Source organism: Cebidichthys violaceus, unplaced genomic scaffold (genome assembly GCF_023349555.1).
Source record: "Cebidichthys violaceus isolate CVI_PGR_0920_01 unplaced genomic scaffold, fCebVio1.0.p SCAF_28, whole genome shotgun sequence".
In the NCBI taxonomy this organism is placed as follows: Eukaryota; Metazoa; Chordata; class Actinopteri; order Perciformes; family Stichaeidae; genus Cebidichthys; species Cebidichthys violaceus.
In genome coordinates this window covers 4,205,765-4,217,905 of record NW_027176461.1, presented here as the reverse complement: position 1 = coordinate 4,217,905, position 12,141 = coordinate 4,205,765, and the positions used below count along the sequence as shown (strand labels likewise).

The window sequence follows — 12,141 nt, the reverse complement described above, 5'->3', positions numbered from 1 at the left end:
ACAATCAGTGGATATGTTTAAGCAAAATACATACAATATTTCTTATAAACACATAAGCAATATCAAATACATTTAATTCCATACAATATAAATTGTATATATATATACAGTATATATGTGAAACAAAAATAATAATTTTCAGCAGCTCACAGACTGATGATCTCTTAATTTATGAATTATTTAAAATATAGTTTAGCAAAATTGTATGTATGTAATTGAACACTTAGCTTTAAAACTTCTTGTTTTTATTGATAAACACTGAAAAAATGAATGAACTGCAACATAAGCAAAAGATTAGTATTTCTCTGAATGAATAAAACACATCACCAAGCAATCAAACTGCGTTGTCAGAATTTTTGAGCGCTGTAAAATTGTCCCTATTAGCCAGACATTGTGTTATTCTAGTCGAGGGCGGACTGAGATGAGCAGCTTTCAAACTCACACTTCACACCACTGATGCTATCAACGCTCGGCTGGCTGTTGACCTGCTGGTGTGTGTGAGAGAGAGGGAAAGTTTCGGAGCGGGAAATCCGTCCTCGGCCGTTTGAGGAGCTAGCCGAACAGTCTATCACCAACCTCATGAACTCAGGTGCGGTAAATCGACGCAGCAGTCTGGTCCCAAGGCCCATGAACCCCGGCGTACGGTTTGGGATCTTCCCGGTCTCCATCTCCCCTCTGGCAAACAGCAGTTTGTTGTGTCTGCCGGTCGAGCCAAAGCTTCCCCTCTTCTGCTGCTCTCTTCTGCTTGATGTAGCTATGTCATTAGTCTCTTCTCTCTGTGATTTGACATTCTCATCGAGTGCTCTCACGGGCTGACTCTTGCCGTTTAAAAGAGGTTTTGGCGCTGAGACCTTTTTGTCAGCATCATTTGTCAGGCCCCGGGTGTTCCCTTGACATTCCATCTTGTCTATCAGGCATCTCTCATCCTGTAGCGAGGCTCTCTTTAATTTGCTGGCTGACAGGTTGATGTCGCATACATCACCCTGATAGGACTGCTTTCTGCTGCTCAGAAGGTCCAGGTTAAATGACTTTGCTTTTCCCCAAAGAGGAAAACTTACTGGTGTTTGCTCCTGGAGTCCAGTGTCTCGGCTGACATCTCTCTGGCTTGGCTCAGGAAGAGAGTTCAGTGTTTTAGGTCTTAGCTCTCTAAGCTGGCAGTTCTGCAGTTGTTTGGCAGTGAAGAGATTGCTGTGATCCCCCTCAATCTTGCTTTTCTCTATCTGAGGAGGCAGAGCCCAGCTGTGGCGATGGTTGTCGTCTTGAGACTGGCTCCTGGGGCACCTGAAGCGGTTCCAAAGCCCACGGCTGTCTCCAATCTTCAGCTGTCTCTGAAATACCCCAGGCAGTTGGTCTTCATTGTTACTAAGCTGCTTGGAGAACCTCTCCAGAACATGCCTTGGGAGCCTGTTAGGCAGCCGGCACTCTCCTTCACCGATGGTACCTGAATCAGCAAGTGGATCATCTGTGCCAACACTCCTCCTGCAAGGAAAGTTCAGAATCTGCACACACTGGTTGTGTCCAAAGAAGTTGGCCACTTCGATGGCGGAATGACCAGCATTATTGGTTCTGTCCAGCCTCAGTCCCAGTCTTTTGAAAGCCCGGACCAGGAACTCCAGAACCTGGTTGTGCCCAGAAAAGGCAGCATACATCAGAGCGCTGTTACCCCAGGCATCAAAGACTTCTGGGTCGGCATTGAACTGCACTAGAAGCTTGACCATGTCCAGGTGACCCAACTCACAGGCATGGCTCAGGGCAGTCCGACCGTCCTCATCCTGGCAGTTAACATCAGCACCTTTCTCCAGCAGAAGCCGGGTGAACTTGGCCCTGGTACCGTGGTCTTGCAGGCAAACCGCGTACATGAGCGGGGTGCGGCTGTTTTCCGTCTTAGAGTTGATGATCCGTCCGTCCAGGGCGTCCAGGATGAAGCGTGCGAGGTGAACTTTACCACCGTGCATGGCATCAAGGAAGGTCTTGGTGCCAGAGCCCTGGCGTAAATCTTTCGGCCGCATCATTCTTGAACAGCTACTTGCAGAGCTGAGCCCAGACAGAAGGTGACAAATCTGGAGAGAAAGTGTGTGGCAAGTTCTCAGAGATTCTCGGTGTTGACAGCGAGTGCATTTACCTCAGAGTAAGACTCAGAGAGGAGCTGCCAGTGTTTTTATACCTCCCTCTCCACATGCCCTCCCCACGTTGCCAAGGAAACAAACGTCTGAGGACCATTATTCAGTGGCAGCATCCATTCAGCCCAAGCACTCTCTGCCTGGAGAGAAATATATGCTATTTGAACAGAATAATTACTCAAAGAGAAAAACATGGCCATTGTTTTTCTGTGAGGTCTGAAAGGTTAACTCAAATGCCCCACTTTTGCTTTTCTTTGATGCAAATTAGCTTAATTAACAAATTCCTGCCGCTAATAATATAATAATGATAATAATCCAATATAGAAAATGACAATCCAGCATTTTAAGAAACCTATGAACAGGGCATTATGTTGAGTCACAATACTGTACTGTTATCAGGACTCTCACCAAAGGTTAGAGGGAAGATTGAAGGCTTTGAGAACTCGCTTCATAGGAAGGGAAAGAAAATTAACATTTAGATTTTTTTTTTCCTTGCCAATATGCCTCTTAAATGCTGCATCCATCCTCCACCCTGTGGTTCTGCTTGCATTTTGCTTCAACCACAAATCATAATCCAGTGCAAGTTCAAATTATGCTACTCTATTGTGCCTTGACTTTCTCATGGTTTCTTAATGATGACTTTGACGGAAGGTCCTTTTTTTGTCATGGGAAATAGTAAATCTCCAATAAGGAAAAGGCAGTGAAAGTCTTCTTTTACTAGCTTGTGTAATGTAATGAACAAGTCTGCTATTGTTATGAGGATATCAGCATGATTATGTGTTGCTTTCTGAGGTAGCACTGGAAATACATGTCAAATGCCCTTGTGATTTGTTTGTTATAGTATTAAGAGTATACCTATCATGTATAGCCTTGGTATGCAAATTAATTAAATAATTTATTTATTTTCGTAATTAGTCAAAATTTCTTACAGCCCTCATACTTACTGAATTTACCACTATTAACGTCAAAAGCACCAAATGTAAACAGTTGTTTCTTGCATCTTGTGTGCAAAAAAGCAAAAAGGATCCTTTAAGACAGCTGTTTCTCTTCCACAAGACCAGAATTTAATTGCTAATATAAATCTCAGCAGGGCTAAAACTGTGCCAAACAGTAGAGGTGAGAGAAACATTGCCGGGGTTCAACCTTTCTCACTGTTCACCATCCGGCTTCATCAAACCCTCAGCGGGTTCTTTATGCAGCACCGAGAGCCATTCAGTCATCTAAACATGGCTGATATTCATCAACAGAACGACACTTCCTCCTGCGTGTCTTACAGTCTATTCTGGGCTATTCTGTTTATACTGACATATCTTTTTCATCATAAAGAAATATCTTAGCGACATCTTTTTATAATTAGGTCATATAATGGATACATCTCAATAGGCTTAAATTCTTATAATGCCAGAGATGCCACTCTAGATTTAGCTTCACAATGCCTGGATTAATTATCTGTCTTCAAAGCATATATATATATATATATATATATATATATATATATATATATATATATATATGCACAATGCCTGCATTAATTATCTGTCTTCAAAGCTTTGAAGACAGATAATTAATCCAGGCATTGTGAAGCTGTACCTCAATCCAGATAATACAATGGTAAAAATGAATAAATTATAGAAGTAGGCCTATGAGATGAATGGAACATAAAGCTCTGTTTGTGATTAAACAAGATGAAGAGTCTACAGCCATGTTGGCAGCTCTGTGAGGCTGGACTGATGTGAAGTGTCACTTTGAGCTAAAAGCTAACGTCAGACTAACAATGCTAACATGGTGATAGGATGGCTTAATGTTTACCATCTTGGCCCATCTTCATTCAGCCTGTTATAGCATGCTAAAGGCACTGAATGCCTGTACCAAATTGTATGGCAATCCATGTTCATGACTCAAAAGTGTGAACGTCATGGTGGCGCCAGAGGAAAATTCCACCTCTTGGGATCATGAGTGTCCAAACAAAATGTCTTGTCCATCTAATAGTTGTCGAGATATTTCAGTCAGGACGAAAACGGTCCAACCGACCAACAGACCAACATCGCCATCCTTAGAGCCACACCATCTTTGGGTGACTTATAAATAGATTATTATATGTATAGCACTTGTTTACAGTCTATTGTTTTTCTGCAGCCAGATGTATGGATGTATATCGATAATGTCATATTCTGACCCTGTAGTATAACAGCATATCATGATGGAAATGACTGTTGGACTATAGGGGCTGAGAATGTCCCAGATGGCAGTCATCCAGTTTTGGTGATCATGGTCCCAATTTAGCCTTGTCTTTGAGATTTTAGCTGAAGCGTATTAAAGGGTAGATCCTGGTCTTCTGAGATTATAGCCCAGAGATGCCAATTAGCACACTGCTGTTGTAATGAGCTGTTCATTGAATTCTTTGTGCACATCGTGTTAGTTTGAATGAGTCATTCTACGCCAATCTCTCCCTGTCAAGCAGTTATACAATCACATTCAAAGTCTCTTGCTGCAGATCATGCGCCTTGTCATCTTAATATTTAATGTAACAATAACTGAACCTCTTGACCTCGTTTGCATGCTTTATCTATACCAAAGTTGCATCGGGCTCTTTAGTTTCTAGACTTTCAAGACATTCAAATCATTACTGCCGAGTGGATGTAGTCTTTTATGTGTAACATGCATGTTGCTCAAGTGCCACACCACAGGTTTTTAACTGTGACTGTGGAAATAATTAACATACATCCCGCTTTCCATACCAAGTGTCTGCCTGTCTTCTACACAGGAGATTAAATGTATGCTGACAAAGTCATGAAAACAAGACTTCCGCATCAGCTCAGTCCTATAGTATTACTTGAAGGGTAAATGTAGAGCAGAGGACACTTCTCGGATAAAACTGACGACATTGAGTGTTGCGGCGAGCTGATAACACTTCTCATTGCGTGTTCCAGGTGGAGCACTCTGAGACTTAGGGTGCTTTTTCAAAAGACAGTTCATACAGAAATAGATGTGAGCCGCCTGGACTGTATGCATCCTTGCAGGCAGGTCGAGAGCTACACTTGAGTAATTGTGTTGGCCCCTGGCTACTGCTGTTTATCTGTATGCGCCGTGACATTTTCTGCTAGGGCTGTTTGTTTTGACAAGAAATATAATATATAAACGATATAGATATATAGATATATAGATATATCTATATATGTATATATATACATACATATACCTTTTTAATCAAATCATTTTGCATCATATTTTTTAAATCAAAATCCAATAATCTTTTCTTCCTGTAAAACAAAATGTAACGTGTTCTTACGTAAGCTAGTACCGACCAATTCAAAACAATAATATCATGACATCCATCTATCGATCAATCTGCAACTTTTAGCGACAAAGACGGTGTGTGTGTGTGTGTGTGTGTGTGGTGTCACAGTCCTCCTTCAATGGGCAACTCTGTAGGAACACTACAATGCCACCAGAAAAAGAGGGGTCCAGGAAACAGTAGGTGATGGCATGATATTGAATATGACTGTTTTTACCTTACATGGTACCTTAAATCAGTAATCAACAGTGAAATTAGATTCAAGGAAAAAAATGGACCAAACTGAAATTTATGCAATGTGGATGAAATATTCAGAATGTGAATGAGTTGGTACCATGAGACTTGCTAATTGGTCAGATGTATGCAATAAAGCAGAGATGTCATGGTAAATACCTGATCTCCCATTCATTGCGGGCCTGGCCCAAGCAGGAGCCACTTTGAATGCCTGATCAGATATTAAAACTGGTGTCAAGTTAAGGTGTTAGCCGCAGCCATAAACGTCTTAATTAGCCACTGGGGAGAATGCACCTTCAGTGACACAAAATCAACAGGTTCTTTCCAGAAACAATTGTGAATGGAAACAAAACACTGAGCTGAACACCCTTGGTAACTCCACTTAGCGACGAACACCTGGGACTAAATTAATGTATGAGGAGAGGGTAGGAAAAGAAGTTCATTTGGGAACCAGATTTAACAAGGCCCATTCATTGTTTTTTTCTTACCAGTGACTCAACATGCCCGCCATCCTCCATGGACTACCTCATCTTCTGCCTGCTAATTCAGCACACCTGAGAATGACATGGCTTAGGCTCTCACCTGCTTTGCACTGTGAAAAACAGGATGCAACTGTGACCTTTGTTTTCAATGCCCTGCACACATTTATTAAGAGAAAAATATTAAGGTAAAAGTTACTCAATCGAGTTTTAATCTCTAGCCTGATAAGATGATACTTCGCTTGAACATTTCACCATTATTACAGACCTTTTTTTTTTACAGACTTCTTGTTTCTGCCTTATGTCCGCATTTCAAATCACAACAAAAGACAATCTGACTTTGTTTCCTCACAGTCATGTATCATCTCAACCCAGGTAGCTCTGTCATTTGAGCAGTGGGGGATAACAGCTCCTGCTGGGGCAATAGCACTGAGTTGATGCGTTCGCATTCAGCCAGAACAATCATGTGTCTGTGTGTCCATTCAGTTTCTCTAATGCCCTTTGATTTGATACAAGGACACAGTGGTCTTCGGTTGAATGGGGATTTCGCACGCCTTCCCTTCCAGGAAAGAGGCAGCAGCTGGCCCGCTGTCACTGTGTAACCATGGTGTGCTTGTATCATCTCTAAGGTGGATGCGAGGTCACTGTCGCTGCCCCATAGCGGAGAGCAAACGTCATGTTTAACAGCTGTATTTTTCTACACAAACTTCCAACCTTAATGAAAGACACTTTGCTGTTGATTTTTAGTGTTTGCTCCCTGATAAAAAAAAAAACTTATCAAAGGCAGACATTGTTAGATTTTGTATTTCTGTCACAAGACCAAGGACAGATAGTGAGGCAGAGCTGGAGTGAGGACAATTACATAGAGTTACAGGGTTGCAGCTGAAGACCCTGACAGCGCACCAGGAGCTGCCACTCACAGGGGCCACTGATATGTTATTGGCCATAAGGCGGGGCCCTCGGCGCCTTTGCTTTCTCTGCTCTCATCAATTATCGCCCTTACTCAGGCTTGCCAGGCTGCCACAACCAGATGGTAAACAGTATGCAGTTCCCTCAGCCTTTGGATTAAGGGAGCTCTAATATCAGCTCTCAGACTGAGACATTTTGGACAACAGAGAATTAGCACCTAAAGCGTGACTGGCCTGTGTTCTTCCGCCATGGCAAGAGGGGGGGGGGAAGGGGGGGGGGTGATAATAGTTTAAGAGGGAAAGCAGCACAGCAGAAGGGAAGTGCAAAATGCTAATACAGACAGAATTTTTGGTCATTTTGCACAGTTGAGCCAATAGATTATTTATCTAAAGAAAAGCAAACTGTTTCTGCGCACTGCATAAGATGTCACAACTTTTCAGCAACACTAGCAGCATGTCTCTCAGGATGGTGGGTCGGTGGGTCGGTCCACCACTCTGGCCTTGACGATTATATCTCTGCTGGATGGATTGTCATGAGATATTGTACGGTCATTCATGTTCCCTTCAGGATGAATTGCAACAACTTAGGTGATCCTCTGGCTTTTTAGCTAGCGCCATAATTTCCATTTTGACATTTGGTTTATGATCAGTCTACTAACCTAGCATAACAACTGTAAGCAGGAGGAAACAGCTAGCCTGTCTCTCTGAATTCTTTAAAGAGTCGCAATCATTGTGAACCTGTTAGCAAGCTTATTAGCATGTATCTCAAAGCACGAACACATTTTCTGACTGCTGAAGATCCTGCTAGGTTAAAATGTCACATGGCCTAAATACAATTACAATACATTTGCATCCAACTATCTTCCTGCACAATCAATATTCACAGTTTAAAATAAGGTTTAATATATGCATAATGTCCTGATGAAGCAGACTTGTCAGCAACAGCTCTTTATGTTTATCCAAAAATGCACAGTAACAGGCAAAGGATGTCTCAGACGTCCCAGTAATAAAGCTTGTCACTGGTTTCCTGTTGAGCAAGAGGACTTGAATCTGTGTCAACAATATGTTTTTCTTCACTGAGCCTCGGTGCTGTTTCCAATGAGCCACCTGTGCCCCCTCCTTAATCTATCAGGTCTGACGGAAATTCCTTTCCTGCAATGATGCGGAAGAGATGGAGGACCAGAGAGTTCCCTCTCCATCTCCCACCTGACAGGCCCTACTTGTGGCCTTGCGGGCCCGCTCACCTCTGACAGCTCAATAAATTGCACAAATGGATAACAAATGTATTTGTTTGACGGCCACATTGTGCGGAGATTGGTAACACTCAGCGGCACCTGGAGTAAAGGTCTGCCACGCAGTTACAGCCGCAAAGGATGTGGCGGCAAATGGCAAGTTTGGCTGGGTCAGAGGAGAAAACTGAAAAAAAGCACCTGGAGGCTTTAAGACAATAACAGATGGCAGGTTTCATTTCACCTGATGTCTCAGCTGCTGACACTGTCGCATATTTTATCAGGTTCCCTCAGTCCATCACTTTATGGACTTTGAGTGAAAAGGAATCCTTTTTTTTGTTTTGTGGTCAACTTTTTATTGATTTCAAATATTTAACACAATTCTATGTTTTAATACACCGAATCTGACAGAGAGTGACAGATGGCAACATTTACAACAAAGGAAGACCATATCAGTCAAACCTCACCTCAAGACACAAAAGCTCTGTAAATGGCAACCCTCCATGCGCCCCCGAAGGAGCTTAATTTCTTATTAATTGAACTAATGGCCCTGAGGCCAAAGACTGTCCATTCTCTCCACCACATGCTCTGCCACTCTGTTCAGCATTCACCTTCTATCGGCTCCACACCAAGCATTCCTGCAGTTGCTGCCCCGTGGAGCAGAAACGCATAGAAAACAGATAAATGAAGTGGCAAAATGAACTGATGGTTATGGCATTCTTGAGCTGACATGAGGTCTTCAGCCCCCCATTCTAGGACAGCTTCCCTGCATTAAAAATGTGTTTTGCCTATTGTTACTTCTCTTGCATATCTGACCTTCATTGTGTAAAATGATTTATGTGCAGTATTTGACACTCTGATGTTAAAAAGTGTTTTCACTGCTTCTGAAGGGGAAAACATTTTCTGTGCTCACCATAGAGTTTAAAACCTGCAAGAAAACCAATAAGTAATTTTTCCTGAATGTTGAACTATTCCTCTGAAAGTGTGCCAGTAAACGAAAGTCCAGGAACTGCTTTTTATAGTTTGGCTCTTTTTCTATAGATTTAATTTGATTTGCTTGAGAGGTTGTTTTTTTTATAGATTGCCTTTAATGCCAAATAAAAACCTTTGACATTGACATAAATTGTTAAACCTATGACTGATTAAATTGATTTATTATACAGGCCTATGTTTATTTTTTCTAAATTAAAATCACAGCACTTTTTTGACTCTAATGCCACCAAGTCAACAATGTTTCAAATCAAAACAGGCGGACTGTGCAGATCATTATGTACAGTCATTTACAGTTCAAATCAGGCATCTTTACACTTACATAACAGTGCTGCCAGCTGCCACGGTTCTGATATGACTCTTGAGTCTCAGCCCTTTTAACTCACAGTGAGACAGATGCTCTCACCTCAGAGAGGCTGGGACAGCAGCGGAGATATCACCAGGCAACTGGGTATCCAAATTGTGCAAAGAGCCAGAGCAAGAGCAGAATAAATCACCCGACTTTGGCCTGATGGCATGAATTTTAGCTAAAAACAAAAGCCTGAGAAGTATATCCAAATTCAAGTAGCCATGAGAGCGCTGTCTCGCACCGGCTCACAGTGTGTGGGTGTCTATGTGTGTGTGATTGTATGAGTATGCGTGTTTGTCTAAATGTAAGCACCGTATCCTCAACACACATAAGTTCAAATTTGCATCTCTGAGAAGGTTGAGGTGCCTCTCGCAGGCCCTCGATGCCCATGTGACACACAGGAGACTGCATGGAGATGAGCCTCCTGGAGTATTCATTAGTCTGCTAATCCCACGCCATAACCACGATTTTAATGGGATGGTGTAAAGTATCCTGCAACAAAAAAACAACCTCCTGCAGCATGGTGAAAGAATGCATGCAAATCATGTATACGGGAATCAGTGTTTTACTGCAATCTCCTCTCCTGGCAATCACTTTTCAGCTCTTTAAAGTCAGTGTAAGTGAATGCAGCCCACACAATGATCTAACACACGCACACACACACACACACACACACACACACACACACACACACACACACACACACACACACACACACACACACACACACGCAGCCTGTGACGGTGCAGCTTCAGCAGGTGGTGTGTACGTGGGTGGTGTGGGTTCTTAACATTCATCTAGGATGGCATCCACTTCAAGATGGACTATAGATCATGAGTCTCCACCTCCTGTGGGTCAGGCCTGCTCCTTCACACAGGAAACAACAAGAGGACAGGAAAAATAGTTCACTCTTCTCATGTGCTCCACTCACAGTGTCCTCATTCTTTGTGCTTATCCAAAAATACACCATTTCTATTCTTTGCTAATGTTGTTTTAATCTTGCATTTTGGAACATTGTGCTGAACTGAGTCTTTAAATTGCAGGGGGTTTTTTTCTCAGTTGTTTCAGGGTTTAAATAGACAGGCTGCAAAAGAGGAAAGCTACTGTAGTACTGTGTTTTCAGCCACTGCCAACTGTCAGTATGGACTGCACTGACGGCTGGTGTTAGCAGTGTTCATGCTTTTCATTTGTGATCTTCAATTAGACAAAATTGACTGAAATCGCTTTTAGGTAAAATACTATAGACATCAGTTGTTTGAGATTTGCAGACACCAAAACATGCATTTCATGTTTAATTCCATAATCTAATCTGTAAGACATTTCTTCTGCATGTAAACCACTATACATGGATTCTGCTATAGATTATCTCTTTTATCCTGCACTTTTATCTTCTTCTGGTTAATTTAACATTTCTGTCTGAACATGCATGCACTGGGAATTCTAGCAACCAATATCTAATTTTTCATCTTAACATCTGCTCCGGTCGCTAAATGTTTTGTGTGTGTGATCAGGAGCACTTCCTTCCTTGTATTGGCTCTCCGTCCAGTGTTACCGAGCAGCCAAGTGTTGCCTGGTGGCAAAGCTCCAGCTCAGGCCTTCCCTCTCCAGCTGGTATGAGACAGAGCTGCCTGAGTTGTCTTCGTCTTATGTAAGATTATCAGCCCGGTGATTCAAGGCTGACTGGTTTCACACTCCGAAGCTCACAGTTCATCTGTGTTGTGCATGAGGTGGCAGGACTCTCAGGCACAAGCTGTGTCTCCCAGAAGTCGTTTGTCCAGATCTTCCACTTTTAAATGTCATTCATGTCATTTGATTTAGAAGACGGGTGTCACACTGAAAAGGAAATAAGAAGTACGGACAGATTGCTTTGGGCAGTGAATCAGGGGGAAGCTGTGTTCATTAACAAATGCATGCACGTGAGTGTAAACACTTGAAGAAACAAGTGGCTCCAATTGATATGACAGATTGCCCCAATCTCTGTTATTTAATATGGAGCTGAAATAGAGTTGGAACATTTCACAAGTTTTTAAAAAAAAAAAATGTTCTCATTCGCATTCTGTCCAGTCCACGCGCCTTAATTGCACTTGATCCAGCACAGATCTCATAGTAGTTGGAGACAAAAGGCATCGCAATTATGCGGTATTATGAATAACAATTATGAATCATTAGGGCCATAATGTGCCAAATTACTCTGGCTGGTGTAGAGGTTTGAGACTATGCACAGAGAGAGAGAGAGAGAGAGAGAGAGAGAGAGAGAGAGAGCTATGGAGATGCTCCTTGGCAGTCATCACCTTCCCACCACTGATTGAACCACTGGACTCTGACCGTCTAATTACAAATAGCACAGTTGTGTTTAACCTAGATTGTGCTTCTCTTGTGTTCCCATCCACTGCTCTTATGTGAATATTAGAAGTGAGGAACATCGAGATAAACAGTTTGTTGAGCTAATTCTGTCAGGAGCCGGGTGTCGGGTGTCACGTTAAATTTAGTTTGTATCGATAAACCAACTTATTTGAAAACTTTTTTGTGATATTTCT

General features: G+C 42.2%; 1 protein-coding gene across 1 annotated transcript; it reads right to left on the bottom strand.

Moving 5' to 3' along the window:
- Positions 1-138: 138 nt before the first annotated feature.
- Positions 139-2,113, bottom strand: LOC137880411 (uncharacterized). Its single transcript, XM_068721777.1, has one exon. The coding sequence runs from the start codon at positions 2,010-2,012 to the stop codon at positions 402-404; it is 1,611 nt and encodes a 536-aa protein (XP_068577878.1). The 5' UTR covers positions 2,013-2,113; the 3' UTR covers positions 139-401.
- Positions 2,114-12,141: the final 10,028 nt, after the last annotated feature.

Excerpts from the sequence above, each read along its gene's own strand:
- LOC137880411 (XM_068721777.1), bottom strand. The coding sequence starts at position 2,012 with ATGATGCGGCCGAAAGATTTACGCCAGGGCTCTGGCACCAAGACCTTC.